A 15174-nucleotide genomic window follows, 5' to 3' on the forward strand; every position below is an offset into this window, starting at 1 on the left:
CACTTAAAAAAGAAAAGAGACTTGAGCAGAGGAACAGTGGTCAAATGTATAACTTAACTTTACATTTTTTTAGATTTTTTTTTTTTTTTTTAATGTTTACTCATGACTAAGATGAGATTGACTAGGATGAACTATGATTAGTGTTGGAAGTTAAAAAAAAAAAGTATACTTTGGAGTATATTGGAATTTGGAAGAAGAGGGCTAAAAGGTATACCTTAATCTTCCCTCCCTTCTTCCTCAATAACTTGATCCTACATCAGCTATTCTTCTTTGTATTTAGAATAGGTTCAGGTTCAATTTAAATGATAGTTGTTTCTGTCAGGGTTCCTGATTTTTCTTCACAATGTTTTCTGATCTACACCTTTTCTGATACTATTTTTCTGCATACTTTTCTCTACTTTTACTCTGAAATTCCTCTCCTGTATCTCTCCATTGTTTAATATTTGCCTCCATTTAATCTTGGTATCACCCCAGCAAACTGTATTTTTTTCTTACTCTCTAAGACATTGCTAATTTGCCAACCTGTCTGTCTTATTCAGTGTGCCTTCATCTTCGTGTACCCTTACTGGCACTGTCAAGGTGACTACGGGCATGTCTTCCTTGAGGAAAGAAAGCCTCACTTTCACCCAATTGGAAGAAATATAAATTAATATTCCTCTCCCTCATATTCAGACACACATTTGGTTTCAGATTTTAAGAGGGCATAATGGCTACGACTTTGAGAGCAACCTGAGACTATAGCCCTTTTGACAGTACAAGATGTCAGAACTTCACAAGATTGAAAATACATTTCAGATCCATCCAAGCTAATAAAATAAAGCAAGATGGAGCAAATTTTTTTGTAAGATATTTTAGCATTTTGTAACAATTTTCTTATGCTAAGCTTTAGAGAAAGGTGGTTTTTTCTGATTTTTTAAAAATCATTACAGAAAAATCCTCTTAAAGTTTTACTTTGCTATGTATTTCTCTTTTGATTTTGCTTTTTCTGTGCTCATATTTTCTGGTACTATCTCTTGCCATTTCTTTGGCACATTATCATCTTCCTTTCCTTTCTGATTCTTCCAACCTCCTTCTAAAAATCTTTCTTTTACGTTTCTTCCTCAAGGCAGATCCTCAAGCTGTCCTTTCTGCTACCAACTTCTCTCAACCTCTAATTATTCCCTAAAGCGTGTCAGCCCAGGTTGGGGCAGTGTGGCTTGCATATGTTGGCATTTCCTGAAGGCTTTCCGCTTACAGCTTTACCTGGATTTAAGGTAAATTAGACTTTCCATGGATTAGATGTTTTAGGACCTGATTAATACTTGTCTTGTTCCTGGTATGAAGAATATAGTATTTAATTTCAGAAACATCAAACCCGTTTAAAATGGGTAAGTTGGATCAGATTTGCCTAGAATACTTATGGTCTCAAATACCAATTTTCAGTGCAAAACCTTAATGAAGTTTTCATGTCTGGCCAACCATTTTTGTAGAAAGTATCATACTAGCCTTGTGAAACTGATTGGCAGTCATCTGACTGAAATGCAGAATCTCCATTCTGTAGGAAAAAGATTTTCAGAGATTTTTATTGAGAATCTGGAGGAAAATTAGGTACTGAAATTTCCTGAGAGATGAACAAAAGCAGAAAAATTGAAATTTTTTCTTTTTCCCAAATGTGAACATCTGGTTCTTCTGAGAAAACATCTTTGGGTGTTTTCTTCTATTTTTTCAGGATCCCATCTGCAGGCTGGACAGGGCAGAACCACCTTGTTAGGTTGGGGCCAAATGGATAGGGAAAGTCTGTTCCTAAGTTCACAACAGTTCTCCTGGGGAAACTGCAGCCAGGGCTGTGGACCATACAAACCCAGACTCTGTGGCCTGTTAGGTAACCTGACAGGAACCTGGGAAGAAAACTCCTGTGTTAACTGGAAACTAGCCAAAACCAATCTCTTCTTCAGAAACGCTTCAGCTTCAATAGAATGGCATTTCTAATGAAAAACTCTTCTGTTGGAAAATCCCAGGCACGTTTTAGCCTTGAAGTGCTACTATATTACTATTACTAAATAATGATAACAACTTTGCATTCTTCTGCCTATTAGCTTTGTTTGTGTTATTGCCCTGAATATGAAACAAACTGAGATTGCTTAAAACTGAAGTTACTTTTTTTTCCCATCTTTGTGTCCTGTATTTTAAGGAAGTATTTTAATGTAATGTTGCTTGTAAATAGCTGAGGTAGCATGCTGGAGATGGGTGGAAAAAGTTCAGTGATTAACTACACATTTTAGAATTCTTGCATTCTTAAGTGTTTACATCGCAACTCTTTTTCCAGTTTCTTACTAATAACAGACTGTATTACCATTATATAACCTAATGACACCTCTGATTGCGTAACATCAGTTGTAGTAGAGTATGCATTCATTATTAGACAGAAAAGGCAGTGGATCAGGAAGAAATTAGACACTAAGCAAAAACCTGTCCATTTTTAGATTAATCAAAAGGAAGAGGGAATTCCTTCCTGTGCACATCAAGACTGCTGGAAGAGGCAGGGTACTTTTTTCCCTGCTTGCACAGAAAGAACAGTGACAGTGGTTCCCAGAGAGGCTGAGGATGTTAATCCCTGGCTGGGCTTGCCACTGTCCTTAAAAGTAGACCTCAGGATGCTCTTGAACCAGGGGTCATGAGGAGCCTGTAATTGCCTGGTCAGTTTGTAGAGGACTTAGTTCTTGCTGGCTAAAGCCAGATAGTGAAGACAGGTGATGAATGTAAATCCTTTCCAAATGTCTGAATAACAGGCCTGCTGAGGTACCCTCTTAAAAAACAACCACTCCTTTTTAGAGGCTTGTGAGACTTGCTTTTTGTGGGTTTTTGTGGGGGTTATCTATAGTTTCTCTGAATCTGCTTGAATTTGCTAGAGGACATTGCCTGTTCCTGATGATTTCTTTAGTAAACTACTCATATTAGGAAATCTTTATGATGAGAATTTGATACCTTAAAAGTACTGTATTTTAATGGACAAAAAATGCCATTAAGCTCTCAGCTAACACATAAAGCAGAATGATATAGAGGAAAATGGTATCTAGTGTTTGTGATGTCTTACAACCTGATCTTTAACTGTTGGACTCGATGCGGAAGTTACCAAATGATATTTTGTGGCCTTTGTCATTCCGGTTGATTAAAGTGGTTCATTTCTGACCTGGAATATCTAAAAATCTTTGAAACAAAAGCAGTAAAGAAGTAGGAGTTCTGCTGAGAGCTTTTGTTGCGTAAGCACCTTTTCCATAATAGCAAGAAATTTTAAAGTGTGTTATTTATTTAGTATTGTAAATGGTATTTATTAAAAACAAAAAGATATACCATTGAAAGGTATTGAAAATGCAGGTCAAACTAAGAAAAAAGCAGGGACATCTCATGCCTATGCATTGTTGAAGCTTGGTTTTCTTGAAATACTCTTATTTCTGTGCAGGAGGAGAGAAAGCTGCATCAAACAGAGATTTAAAAAAAAAAAAACAAAACAAAAAAAGGAACAACATTCAGTCTCATCATTAGTGATTGCCTACACTGCAATTTACATTACGTTTTCCTTAAAGTAGAATTCAGACTGAATTTCAAAGTCTCAGCAGAAGTTGCAAAGTATTTCTTAGCTGTCATTGTTCCAGGTGTGTACACATCATGCAAGCCAAGTCCTTAGGAGTTGGAGCATTTGCTTTGAAATAGATTTTCTGGTTAAACTTAGAAGTGAACATAATTTAAAAGCAGTAAGCCCATCACTTTTAATGGACTTAGTTTACTGAACTCTTCTATAATGGATTAATACCTATTTTCACATTTTATTTTCCAAAGTGTGTATAGTGGTTAAAGTATTAACCACCATGTCTAACTATGTCTAGTTTTGAAGGTAATAATTGTCATTTGGGGTTTGTTTCCTTGTGCGTTGGGGATAATTGCAGTATCTGCTATCTTCAAAAAATTTTCTTAAGCACCTGGTTAATCTTTCTAATAGGACACTTGCAAAAAAATCTTTTTTTTGGCAGAGTAGTTAGAAGAATCTATGGATGAGAATCCTCTTTTAATGGAACTTTTTATTATTAATGTTTTACCTGCTGAGCCTTGATTTCTAGTGTTATTGACCATGATGTGGAATACAAAATCAGCTCAAATTTCTCTTTTTGAAGGCTTTACAATGCATCTTGTTAAATGGGGTTCCTGGGTAGGGGGTGTGTGGGGGAGGTATTGCAGTGCTCCTCCGAACTGTTATCATCTGTTACCAATCTTGCTAATATTCTCTTCTTCTAACATTGAAAATATGGAAGGTTTCGGTTAGAAAACGGTGAATAAGTTTGCCCACATTTGAGCGTAGCTGCTTTCAGATCTGCCTGAGAGGTTTAACATAATTTAACCTTACATTTCTAGAATTAAGTACTACAAAATATCAAGACTGTTTTATAAATTAACTCTTTTCCCTTGTAGCTTTTAAAGATCCCAGTGATGCAGAATCAAAGTTGATTAACTGAACAGCAAATGAAGGCAGAGTATAAGAAAATGTAGCTGTGAATTCACATATTATTAAAAAAAAAATACTAATATAGTTAGATAAATTAGCCATTGTGCTATTGGTACTGTGGTTTATGGTAGCACTCTGCAGGTGAAGGAAAGAGAGGAGAGTGGTTGTATTGTTTACATTCTGCTTTTTATTCATACCTGACAGAGAACAGTAAGTATTAGCTCTAATGATGAAGCCATCTGTATTGTAACAATAAATAATTAACACACTACTGATTTCACAACGATTTTTCAAGTACTGATCATTCAATTTGATTAGTGTTTACTGTTAATGAATACAGTCTTCCATTAGAGACCCAGATCTAGAAGTCGTCACAATTGATGACGTCTTCCAGAATTCATCCCATAATTCACATGCAGCATGGATAGCAGTGATTACTTAGCACATTCAAAGAAGTCTGATTTTTTTATTTTATGGTAATACTGTTATTTTCAATAAAGCATCGGATACCAAGTAATTTGAACACTATTCCTGCTGTTTTATTGTATTGTAATATAAACATAAATGCAGTGTTAAAAGCTATACCAATGGTGTCAGACTCCTTAAGGACTTGAGAAAACTGTCATAACTTCTAAAATAACTGATAATCGTTTGTGGGTCAAAAAGAGCAACATGCTGTATTGCTTAGCTTTCTGCTTTCTTTTTCTCAAGGTTTGTCTGAGATTTAATTTTATGTGAAGTACACAAAACACTGTCAGTGAAACATTATCACTTTGTAAAAGCTGTTTAGAATATGGTCTGGCACAAAATGTGCAGAAAATTAAAAAAGAATGCTCCCAACTTTTTGCATAGAGCTGAGTTGTATATATTATTTGAAATTGTGGCCAAAACCAGTGTATGTGAATGTGACTGCATCTTGATATTTGCAAAATAAGCCTAGAGCTACAAACATATCTTTAAATTTAAAATTATGTACATAAATATGTATGTATTGAATTAAATAGAAAAAGCTTGTGTAAATAAAATTTCATATATGTGGTTTTGTGTGTATACATGTATATGTATGTGTGTGTGCATATATACATATTTCTTTACAGTTCTGAGGGTTGGTTTTTTTTTTTGTCCTATCCATTTCACAATATTTCCATTTAAATGCATATTTTGATTTTTCTTCTGGGACTAGTGGAATGCCTTTCCATTACACTACTAAAAGACTAATCCACTTTAACACAATTTTTTTCCCTAAAGGGATAGTCTTTTCTAGTCATATGATATTATTTTTCACTGAATGATATTAACATTCATGATGTAGTGATTTTATCTTGATTCAAAAAATGTTTTGTTCTGGTACTAAAAAGATTAAGGAGTCACTTTTGTATTCTGCTGCTAAAAAATACCTCAAAATCAGGGAAATCTGATAATTTCCCAAACCCAAAACTATCTGCATGTTCTTTGTTAAAGATGGGGTATTAGTAAAATTCACAGTACAAAATTTAGAGGGGAGAAAAATGCATGGCACATACATAGAGTTTAAAGGAAAAAAAGAAAGAAAACATTCCAAGATAAATAAATTGGAAATCAAATAATCCTTTAAATTTGAATTTATAAACACCCTTGTATACAAATGTATCTTTCAAAAAGTTGCACTTAAGAAGAGGTACATATTAATTTTTCCAGTGATGTGTTTCCTTTGCATTTAAACCCAGAAATTTTTACTACGCAGTCCTCAGAAGAAGTTTATGCAAGATGCATCAATAATATAAAATGATGGAGCTGCTAATTTTTTATCAGAATGCTACAGCTTTTAAGCTTCTTAAAATTTAAAGATGTTGAGAGATCAAATTAAATTACGTTGCAATTGCAAAGGATAGGAGGAAGAGTGAAATCATTGTGCAGGTTTTTCCAGCTAGTTGTGCACAGTCCTGCGGTGCATAAATAGTAGACTGGTAAGGAAGAGCATGGTGGGACACGGGTCAGACACATGGGCTGTGCTCCTGAGCACACGGTCATTCAGCTGGTGTTAGTTCACTGAGGGGTTCATCCTACATGCTGAAGCTTTTACAGTTGGCCCTTTCTTAGGACAGAAATAACAAGGGAGTTTAAAATCTTTGAAATTAAAAGAAAAGTGTTTTTTTCCTAACATCAATTTGAGGAACAATAATGTCCTTTTGCATATATGAGCACATATTCATTGTGTGCAGTTTTTTTAAAAGGTTAATCAATTAATCGTATTATACTCAGTCGGTTTTTTTAATATAGTTTTTTTTAAGAGTTGTGAATAGTTAAAACCTTTAATTGACTTTAATGAGCAATTGTAGCACATATTCTTATATTCAGATTTCAACTTTTCTTTGGCTAGGTAGTTTCACACTGTCAACACTAGTTTTTTTCTCCTTCTTCTGCCTTAGTATTTTTAATATCCATAAATCTGTTTTGTGATTGAGAATGTAATGTAACTGAAATGTGCAAAAGCTTACCACACCCAGAGTTGTCAGAGCCATTTTTAAACATAAAGCCCTTGTTTTTAGTATGTATCAAACTAGTTTATTTTAGGAATGAATTAAAAAGTATTGATGAGCTGAACAGTTTTAGGTAACAAGATGCTTGGTGTTTAATTCTAGTGTATAATATAAGAGAAAAGATCTTGGAATATATTTTCAGGTTAAGCATGTTATTCATTCTTTTGTATGGTGTATGAGCATGTAGTTTTAATTACACTTAGTTCATATTTTGAACTATATTAATGGTAGGTTTAATGTTCAACAATTATATTTAAAGTCAGATTTCACGTCTGTTAGTGCTGGATGGGTTGGCTATCATAGAAAGACAATTTAAGCCATTCAAACTGCCAGATTCTGACAATCATAAATGGATAATTCTGTATGCTTGGGTCTCATCATTTTAGGCATGTGGTTCAGGTGGAGTGCGTTGAATATAGCAAGCTTCCTTCAGAGACTTCCCTGAAATTACAAAAGGCCTCTGATGGGTGGCTGTCCTTTGTAAATCACTGGTATAAGACCTCAAGGTAGTTGCCTTGACTGCAGTGGCACAACTTATGTGAGAGAAGTTACTCATATACCTCTTTTCATAGCTGAAGGTTTACATCTGTATGTTATGTATTTATATTACTAAATTGAAACTATTACTATTGAAACTACATTCTTTATTCATTTTTTGTAAATAATTTTAAGGGTATATTTTAAAATGTGGTAATTCTATAATTTGGATTTAGAGCATATAAAAGAAAAAAGGTTTTTTTCGCAAACTGTACTACATTTAATTACAGTCCATATCTTGCAAAATAAAAAACTCAATGTTTGTCAATAAAATGTTGTGGTAAATGAAAGATAAGCCACTCTTAAACAGCTATTGCTTTTGTCATTCTAGTTTATTACAGAATGACATCATGCATTTTACAGATTTCCTTCATAAACATGTTTCTCACAGCTGTATACTAAAACTGCAATTAAGTTATCATTAGTTTTCCATCAGTAAAAACAATTCATGTAGTCCCAGCATTAGTACTGTATTTCTTATTATTGCAAGGAGATGTAAAGTTAGTGCTTAGCAATAGGGTCTGGTCGGGTTTGGGGGGTTTTTGGTTGGTTGGTTTTAGGTCAAAAAAGCCCCAGTGTGAAATACAGGCTGCATCTTATGCAGTTGTATTTAGAAGTGCCTGAGGAATACAGAATCTATATGGCTTCCTAGTAGGGTCACATTTGCACCTTTTTTTTTTCTTGAGCGATAGTCTTTGTGTTCATGGCAGAATTTTGTACAACTGGAAAACTAGGTAATGATTGGACAGAAGTGGGTGGTAAATTTGAATTAGCATATCAGAATTTTGCTTTAGTAAATGGTTCATTTATTTTCCATATGTCTGAGACTTGCCAGAGATTTAATTTTCATTCTAAGTTGCATGGAACGCAACGTTTATACCAGTACCATAGATGTAATAGAAACATTTTACTGCAATCTGATACTGTGCTGTGTGATATATCATTTCCTTTGTTAGACATCTAAAATATAGCTTAATATCTATCTTCCATTAATTAAATTGATTTTTTGATAGAGTTAAGAAAAAACATGGACCTGTTTTCCTGTTTTGAGGCATTAGATATCCTTTAGTGCTAAGTGAACTCCATCAATGATAATTTTGATTCTCTTGAAAAAAAAAAAAATCAGAAGAAGGAATAAATAGAAGCTTAGGGGTTGGGGGTTTTTTGGTGTTTGGGTTTTTGGTTTTGTTTTTTTCTGGTAATACACGCTTTTCAGTGCTGCTGCTGCTTATCCACAGAAGTGTGATTTGACAGCCAGCGTGTTGCACTCTGGAGTCTTACATCCTGACACTAATGCCCTTTTGTACATGACCTGTGTGACAGAGAATGGGAACTTTCTCTGTTCCAAGCCTCCAGCAGAAAAATCAGACTGGATTGAATTGTTCTGTGGTCCAGTCCATTTGCAGTTCTTGAATTACATTTGCGCTCTTCTAGTAAAATTATTGCATTCTTCATCTGTCAGAACTCTATCTTGTATGCAGGCCTAAATCAGTGCTTCTCTGCTATGTTTAGGATTTTTCAGACTACTTAGTCTGCTTCTGTTTTATTGGAAAAACTTGTTGCTATCAACAGATTGCTTTGATCTGGAACATCCAGGCAGGGCTTTATTCCCAGAATAGTTGTTAGTTACAATGATACACAAGTGATTTAGAAATTAAGAGGCAATGTTCTGGAAAGGAAATGAGGATCTGTCAGTGGGAAATAGCCCCACATCTTGTAATTAAAATGAGCAGCTTATTTTATGAATCACATAAACTCTACTCCTATAGGAAAGGACAAGGCTTGGAATAAGTCAACTGCTGCCATGTTGCAGAAACATTACCAACTGTGAAATACTGCATGTTCTATGTATTAGAAAAAACAAGGTAAAATTAATGCAAACTTAATTCTATGCTGTCCTTTAATACTGTGAAACCAGTAATGCTAACTTAGAGTCAGATTCTTGCAGATGTTAAGAGTTCAAATAAATTGTCAATAAAACAATGGTTTAGAAAATGTTGAAAACTGAATTGAAAGCCTAGTCACTGGTCAACCAAATGATCAGGTTTGTTACCAGCCTTAGTTTGGATGGTTCCTAATACAGGCCATTCTAGGAGACTTTTTTTTTTTATTGAAGTGCTAAAAGGAAGAAGCCATGGTATAAACTGGATACTATGTCTATTTGTGTATCTTCTATTACTGCTCTGTTTTCATTGACACTGATTTTTTGGGCATGACTTGTGTGCATTTTACTAACCAGAAATAGGTACATAGAGAGGTACTGATTAGTGCTCAGTGTATCTGCCAAATTATTTTTGTACATGCTTTAGAATTATTATTTTTTAAAAAAATATGTGTCTGTTTGAATTATCTTGAGATGATTGTAAGGGAAGTCTACCAGCTTTGGGGTTTTTTTCATTGATTTTGAGGACATATGCTGGGATTAATGCAACCAGCTGTGAATGTGACTTGGGCATTCTGTCTGTGATGCTGTGCTGTGCCTGTTGTGTGCTAAAATACTATATGAAAATAAGGTTGTCCCCACTCATTTAGAAAGGTGAGGAATTCTCTCTTTTAATTAAATCATACTTTGGAAGGGCATCAGAAGATAAGGCAGAAAAAAAAATAGTGATTACCAGTAGTTGAACTCTAACATGAGATTTAGTGTCATCAGAGCTGTCCATAGATACTGCATGATCCCTGAAGAACTGAATAACTATGCAGGATACTCAGAGACATGATATAATGGATTGTGTTAAAGTTAACTCATGTAGTTCTGTAGATACCTAGTCCCACTGTCAGCGTGGAATCATTAGAAAAGCAAACAAAGGAATTTTAAGTATAGGAATAAAACAGTTTGCAAACCCTGCCGAAAACCTCTCTAGGCTGTTTGTTTTCATTACTGATGGAATGTTTGTTCCAAAGAATGAATGGTGTTGGTGTGCAGAGCTTGCAGGAAATACCTGGCTATTATTATTATTGGCAAGTGACAGTTACACTGTCTTTGACTTTAATGAGGGGTACCAATAAGAGGTGCTAAGAGATAGAGAGAGAGAGAATCCAACACAACATTAATTTCAGGAATATACTTCCTGCTGGTCACAAGATGTAAACGCAGATACACTTTTTCTGTAGCCCCATTAACAAGTCAAGCCTTATCAAACTATATATTGAAGAACTGAGTAAAAATGTTATAGGGAGAGGCTACCTGACCAAATTATCCATAGGGTGAGAGTCTGTTTACATCAGATTAGCCGCTTGGACCACTTTGAGAAAAGTAAATTTCTCAATTCACCTCATGATGTGGCAGGCACATGCTGTTGCTGAAGAATTCCACACCTCATGTAATGGATACACATCAGTTCAACCACTGCTGAAGACAGATTTGTTTGTTTGTTTGTTTTATCTTACATTCAGGAATGCCACCGCTTGTCTAATCAGAGACCTATAAAAATTGTTAGAATGCTTTCCTAGTATCAGTGCTTACATCAGATTACTTACTAGTCTGCCAAATATTGTGAGAGGTGGCAGTTCTAGTCTTTCATTAAAATAAAGCAAAATTCCTTAATGCAAGTGGAATTAAGTGGGTGTTTTGAAGCTTGGACCAGACTGGGAGCTTCTGAGACTTCTTTCAGAAATTAAAGGAATTCACAGTCTAGTGGTATGTACCTGTAGCTGCAAGGAGTGATGTCATCAAATTGTGTTGTTCTTTCCTCAAACACATGAAATTCAGTCAGCTTCTGCTCTGTGAAGCCTTGTTTACTCTCTAGAGTTTTGTATACGCTTTGAGTATAAAGTATAAAATGGGAATTTGGAGACAATGTGGACCTACTGTACTGGGTGTAACTTTCTTGCAGCAATCAACCATGCTTTTACTAAGGGGGAATATTGCATTACTTGTTTGGGGTGTATTTTTAGGTCCTTAGTTGTGTTAAAAGTTTATTTTAAAATGTATTCTAATTATTAAGTTCTAAATATCTAATATAGAAATGTTTTATTATAAATGGGAGAATGTTATGCTTAAGAATGTATTGTTAAGCTATTGTTCTGCCACTTTAACATATCTAAACAAAGGTAGATATAGACAACTTTAAAAGATTTATGACTATGTGGCTGCAATAGCTGAATTGTCTGAAACACATTCATTCAGCATATATATTTGGAGTAGGGATTACACAGAAAAATACGTTTCTATTTTGATAAGAAAATGGGAAGAACCCTTGATTCTTGCTGCTGAGCAGTCCAGTGAAGATGAAGATTTGATTCTTCATGTAAATTTTCTAAAGCTTGTCAGAGAGCGTATTTTGATACTGGTTTTAAATGTTTGTCTTAAGACTTGGAATCATGGCTATCATTTTAGTAATGCTGGATGACCTTGTCTCTTTTTCAAACATAGTGATGGAAAAATAATCCAAAGGCACTTTTTAAGAGAATCAAACCTGAAAATCATAGTGTGGCATTTTGGGCTTCACTTCGATCAGGGAAAACATTTGTGAAAGTTGCAATATTTTTGTCACTAAGAGTAAATGATGTCATAGGTGGGGAACATAAAATAATAGTGTTTTCACAAAGTATGTACATAATTCTCTTTATTTTGCTCAAGGTGTTTGAATCCTCAATGAATTCTTACTATGAGAAGTACAGTGTAGACACTGGAGTTTTGAAATAATAATTACTGAGCCAAAAGGACTGTGTAAATGCTTAAATCTGAAGAGGATCATTATACTAAAAATTAGCAGAAAATGTATACCATTGTAAAAAGTGATGGGTTTGGTTTTTAAGGAATATTTTATGAGGATTGCTTTAAATTTTCATAGGCTCTAGAAGAATTTGACAATTGTGAGTGAGCCTTTATTCATTTTTGTTCAGTGGTATTTTCCCATCATTTGGACATAATTATTTCCAGGATTAGTGATATTTAGACAAAAAACATAAATAACTTAGACATACTAACTTAACGTGATGGAACAAACTTCTGGTGTTGCATTGCCGAGATTCCTAACAGTTTTAAAGAATTTCCAAACCCTGTTGACTTTTGGAGAAGTAACAAATTCTGTGGAATATTGGAGGAGGTTTCATGAGGTTTCTGTTCCAAGTCCAGAAAAAAAGAGGCCTGTCTTCTAGACCTGTGATCCAAATAGACTTTTCCTCCAGTTTAAGATTTTAGAAGGTCCTGTGTTCTGCTTTTATGCAGAGAAGAGTGATGATAAGATCAGAAGAGGAGATTATTGGCAGTGCAGATAATGAGATTATTTCTGAGAGTTAATCTAAAATATGATGTTGCTGGAAAAAAAAAGAAATTTGGAATATTTATTAGAGATCTTGTACGAGATCTTGTACTTTAGAGTCCATTCCAAACTGACTTGCTGTAGGAATAATAACAACTTAATGATTTAGTGATTTGAAAATGTGTATATGAAATTCTGAAGAAATTGTTACAGAGTGATACAATTTGCAAATGTGCAGATGTAGCAGAACAAATAACACTGTTTCATGCAAGAAAGATTAAATTCTTGCATGCTTGCAGGGTGGTTTCCTAGTGATGGCAATGATCAGTATAACGCATATGCTATCTTTAACTCCCTTGCATGTCTGTTGGTGAAGAATAATCACACTAAGTCAGTGAAGTTGTACTGTTAGTATCACAATAGGCCCGAGCTGCCTTACTCCACTTCACTATACAAATAGAATTAAATATAGGCTAGGTTTAGGTTTCTTAAGTAGATTCTTAAGTAGTGTCATTAAGGAGCAAGAAAGATTAAATTTGTGAAATAACCTTTAAAGAAAATTATCTTTAACTTTGAATGTAATGTTTTATGACTTTTATATGCTCCTAGAATGTTTTCAGGTGAAAATCATGTAGCTGCCAGCTGACTTGTTTGTCCATAGTGGCCTACAGTTTGCCATTAGAGTAGTACCAAATGAGGTAAAGTAAATCTTACATTCCTAAGCATGCCTTTCTTCTTATACATTCATTATCGGATAATTTTGTATTTGAATAACTCATGCCACTACAATAATCTTTGATATAATACTTGCTTTATATTAAAAATTGAGGTTTTGACACTTAAAATTTTAAATTTATTGGTCAATTACTCTACATGTACTTCAGCAATATAGTTTTGTGACAATTCAGGGATTATTTAAAATAATTTTGAATCTGCACTTTGTACATTAGTTATATAAATCATGTTCATGTTATCAGATGACATGACTCATCAGAGATGCAGATATGTTTAGCTGTTTGTAAAAGTCTCAGTTAAGAATCTTCAGGCTTAATGATGAAATTTCAGCTTTGTCTTCAAGGAACTGTTAGATTAAAACTTTGTTTTTCGTGTCTATCAGATATTTTTTATAGAAGTACTTCAAATTACTGAATGTGATCAACATTTCAGGCAAGCAGTAATGAACACTTTTGACAGTGTTTGCATGACTTGTTCAAATATTGCATTCAATAATTTTATCTTTCGGTCAACCTTAAGTGAAAGTTCATTTCCTCTTTTAGAATGTGGTATTTTGCTCCAGTACAGTACACTCCAGATGCTATTTCTTCAAGTCTAGTTGCTGTAATGCTAAGTTTGACAATTAAATTTTGTTGAAGCATATGATTTATTAATACTTTTAGTAGCTCTTTCATACAAATACTGGAAGTTACAAAGCTCTGAACATTTAGTATTTGAAAAGATGTTCTCTAAGAGGTAAAGGTTTTGTACACTTGAGTTTTAAATCATAAGAAAAATATAAGCAAATTAGTGTATTTTTAGAAGTCTTTTTTTCCCTTTTAAAGTAACTAGAGTTCAGTGGTGATAAGAGAGTGCATGTATATCTGACTCTGTGTGTGTGTGTGTGTGTGTGTGCGCACATGAGATAGATTTAGTTTTTGAAAGATGTTCTCAGTTGTAGTACATGGGTGAATGAGTTATCTAATTGTATGTAAACATACCTACTTGTCATACTAGTGAGTAACAATAAAATTTACTTCATCTGAAATTCTTATATGATTTTGAATGTGTTAAAATAAGCAGGCAACTACTTTAATGTTGCATTACAGCATATTAAGAGTTAATTTTAGAAAAATCAAAATTTTATTTTAATTTCTTTGCCTCAGGAAGCTATATTCTTTACAAGGAAGCATAAGAGAGGAATAGAAGATTTATTTCTAATAGACAAAATAGTTTATTTTAAGACATGTTTTTCTCTGCTGGTTCTGAGTCTTGTCCTGTTGCATGTGGTAAGATGACAATAAAAGGAATACCCAAAATCTTGCCCTGTCATGCCTGCAGTTTTACTTGCACAAAAAGAACTGTTTGCTCACAAATTAATAACATGAAGTAACATGTACCTCAGTATTTGCCAGCATGCATTCTGAAATATTCATTAAATAACATTGCTTTGAAAATACTCATGCAGAAATAAGTTAGGTTAAACAGTTAATTCTTGTATGACATTTTCCTAGAGTAGCTCTCGTTAGTGGAATTCTGTTAATGAGTTGAGTTATCCAAGCCATGCTGCATACCTCAGTTAATCAGAGCAAGCTTTAGAGTCTGTTCAGAGTTTGTTTTGTAGATGCTGTACTGGGTCTGTGTCTTGTTGGTCTTCATTGTGGAGAGGTAGATTGACATTAGCATCTAGAAGTTAGTCCACAAGGAGGCTATGTGGTCA

At 34.2% G+C, this 15174-nt stretch overlaps 1 protein-coding gene across 3 annotated transcripts in view; it reads left to right on the forward strand.

Moving 5' to 3' along the window:
• The window catches only part of DPH6 (diphthamine biosynthesis 6), a 229872-nt gene that overhangs the window by 23641 nt on the left and 191057 nt on the right, over positions 1-15174 (forward strand). The window contains exon 2 of one of the 3 annotated variants that reach the window (XM_074909807.1): positions 1106-1253. The exons of the other annotated variants lie outside the window; for them this stretch is intronic. Coding sequence (XP_074765908.1) covers positions 1203-1253 — 51 coding nt within the window. The 5' untranslated portion in view covers positions 1106-1202. The remainder of the gene's footprint in view (positions 1-1105; positions 1254-15174) is intronic. 3 annotated transcript variants of the gene reach the window in all.

The sequence above is a fragment of the Athene noctua genome, chromosome 6 (assembly GCF_965140245.1).
Source record: "Athene noctua chromosome 6, bAthNoc1.hap1.1, whole genome shotgun sequence".
NCBI classification, from domain to species: domain Eukaryota; kingdom Metazoa; phylum Chordata; class Aves; order Strigiformes; family Strigidae; genus Athene; species Athene noctua.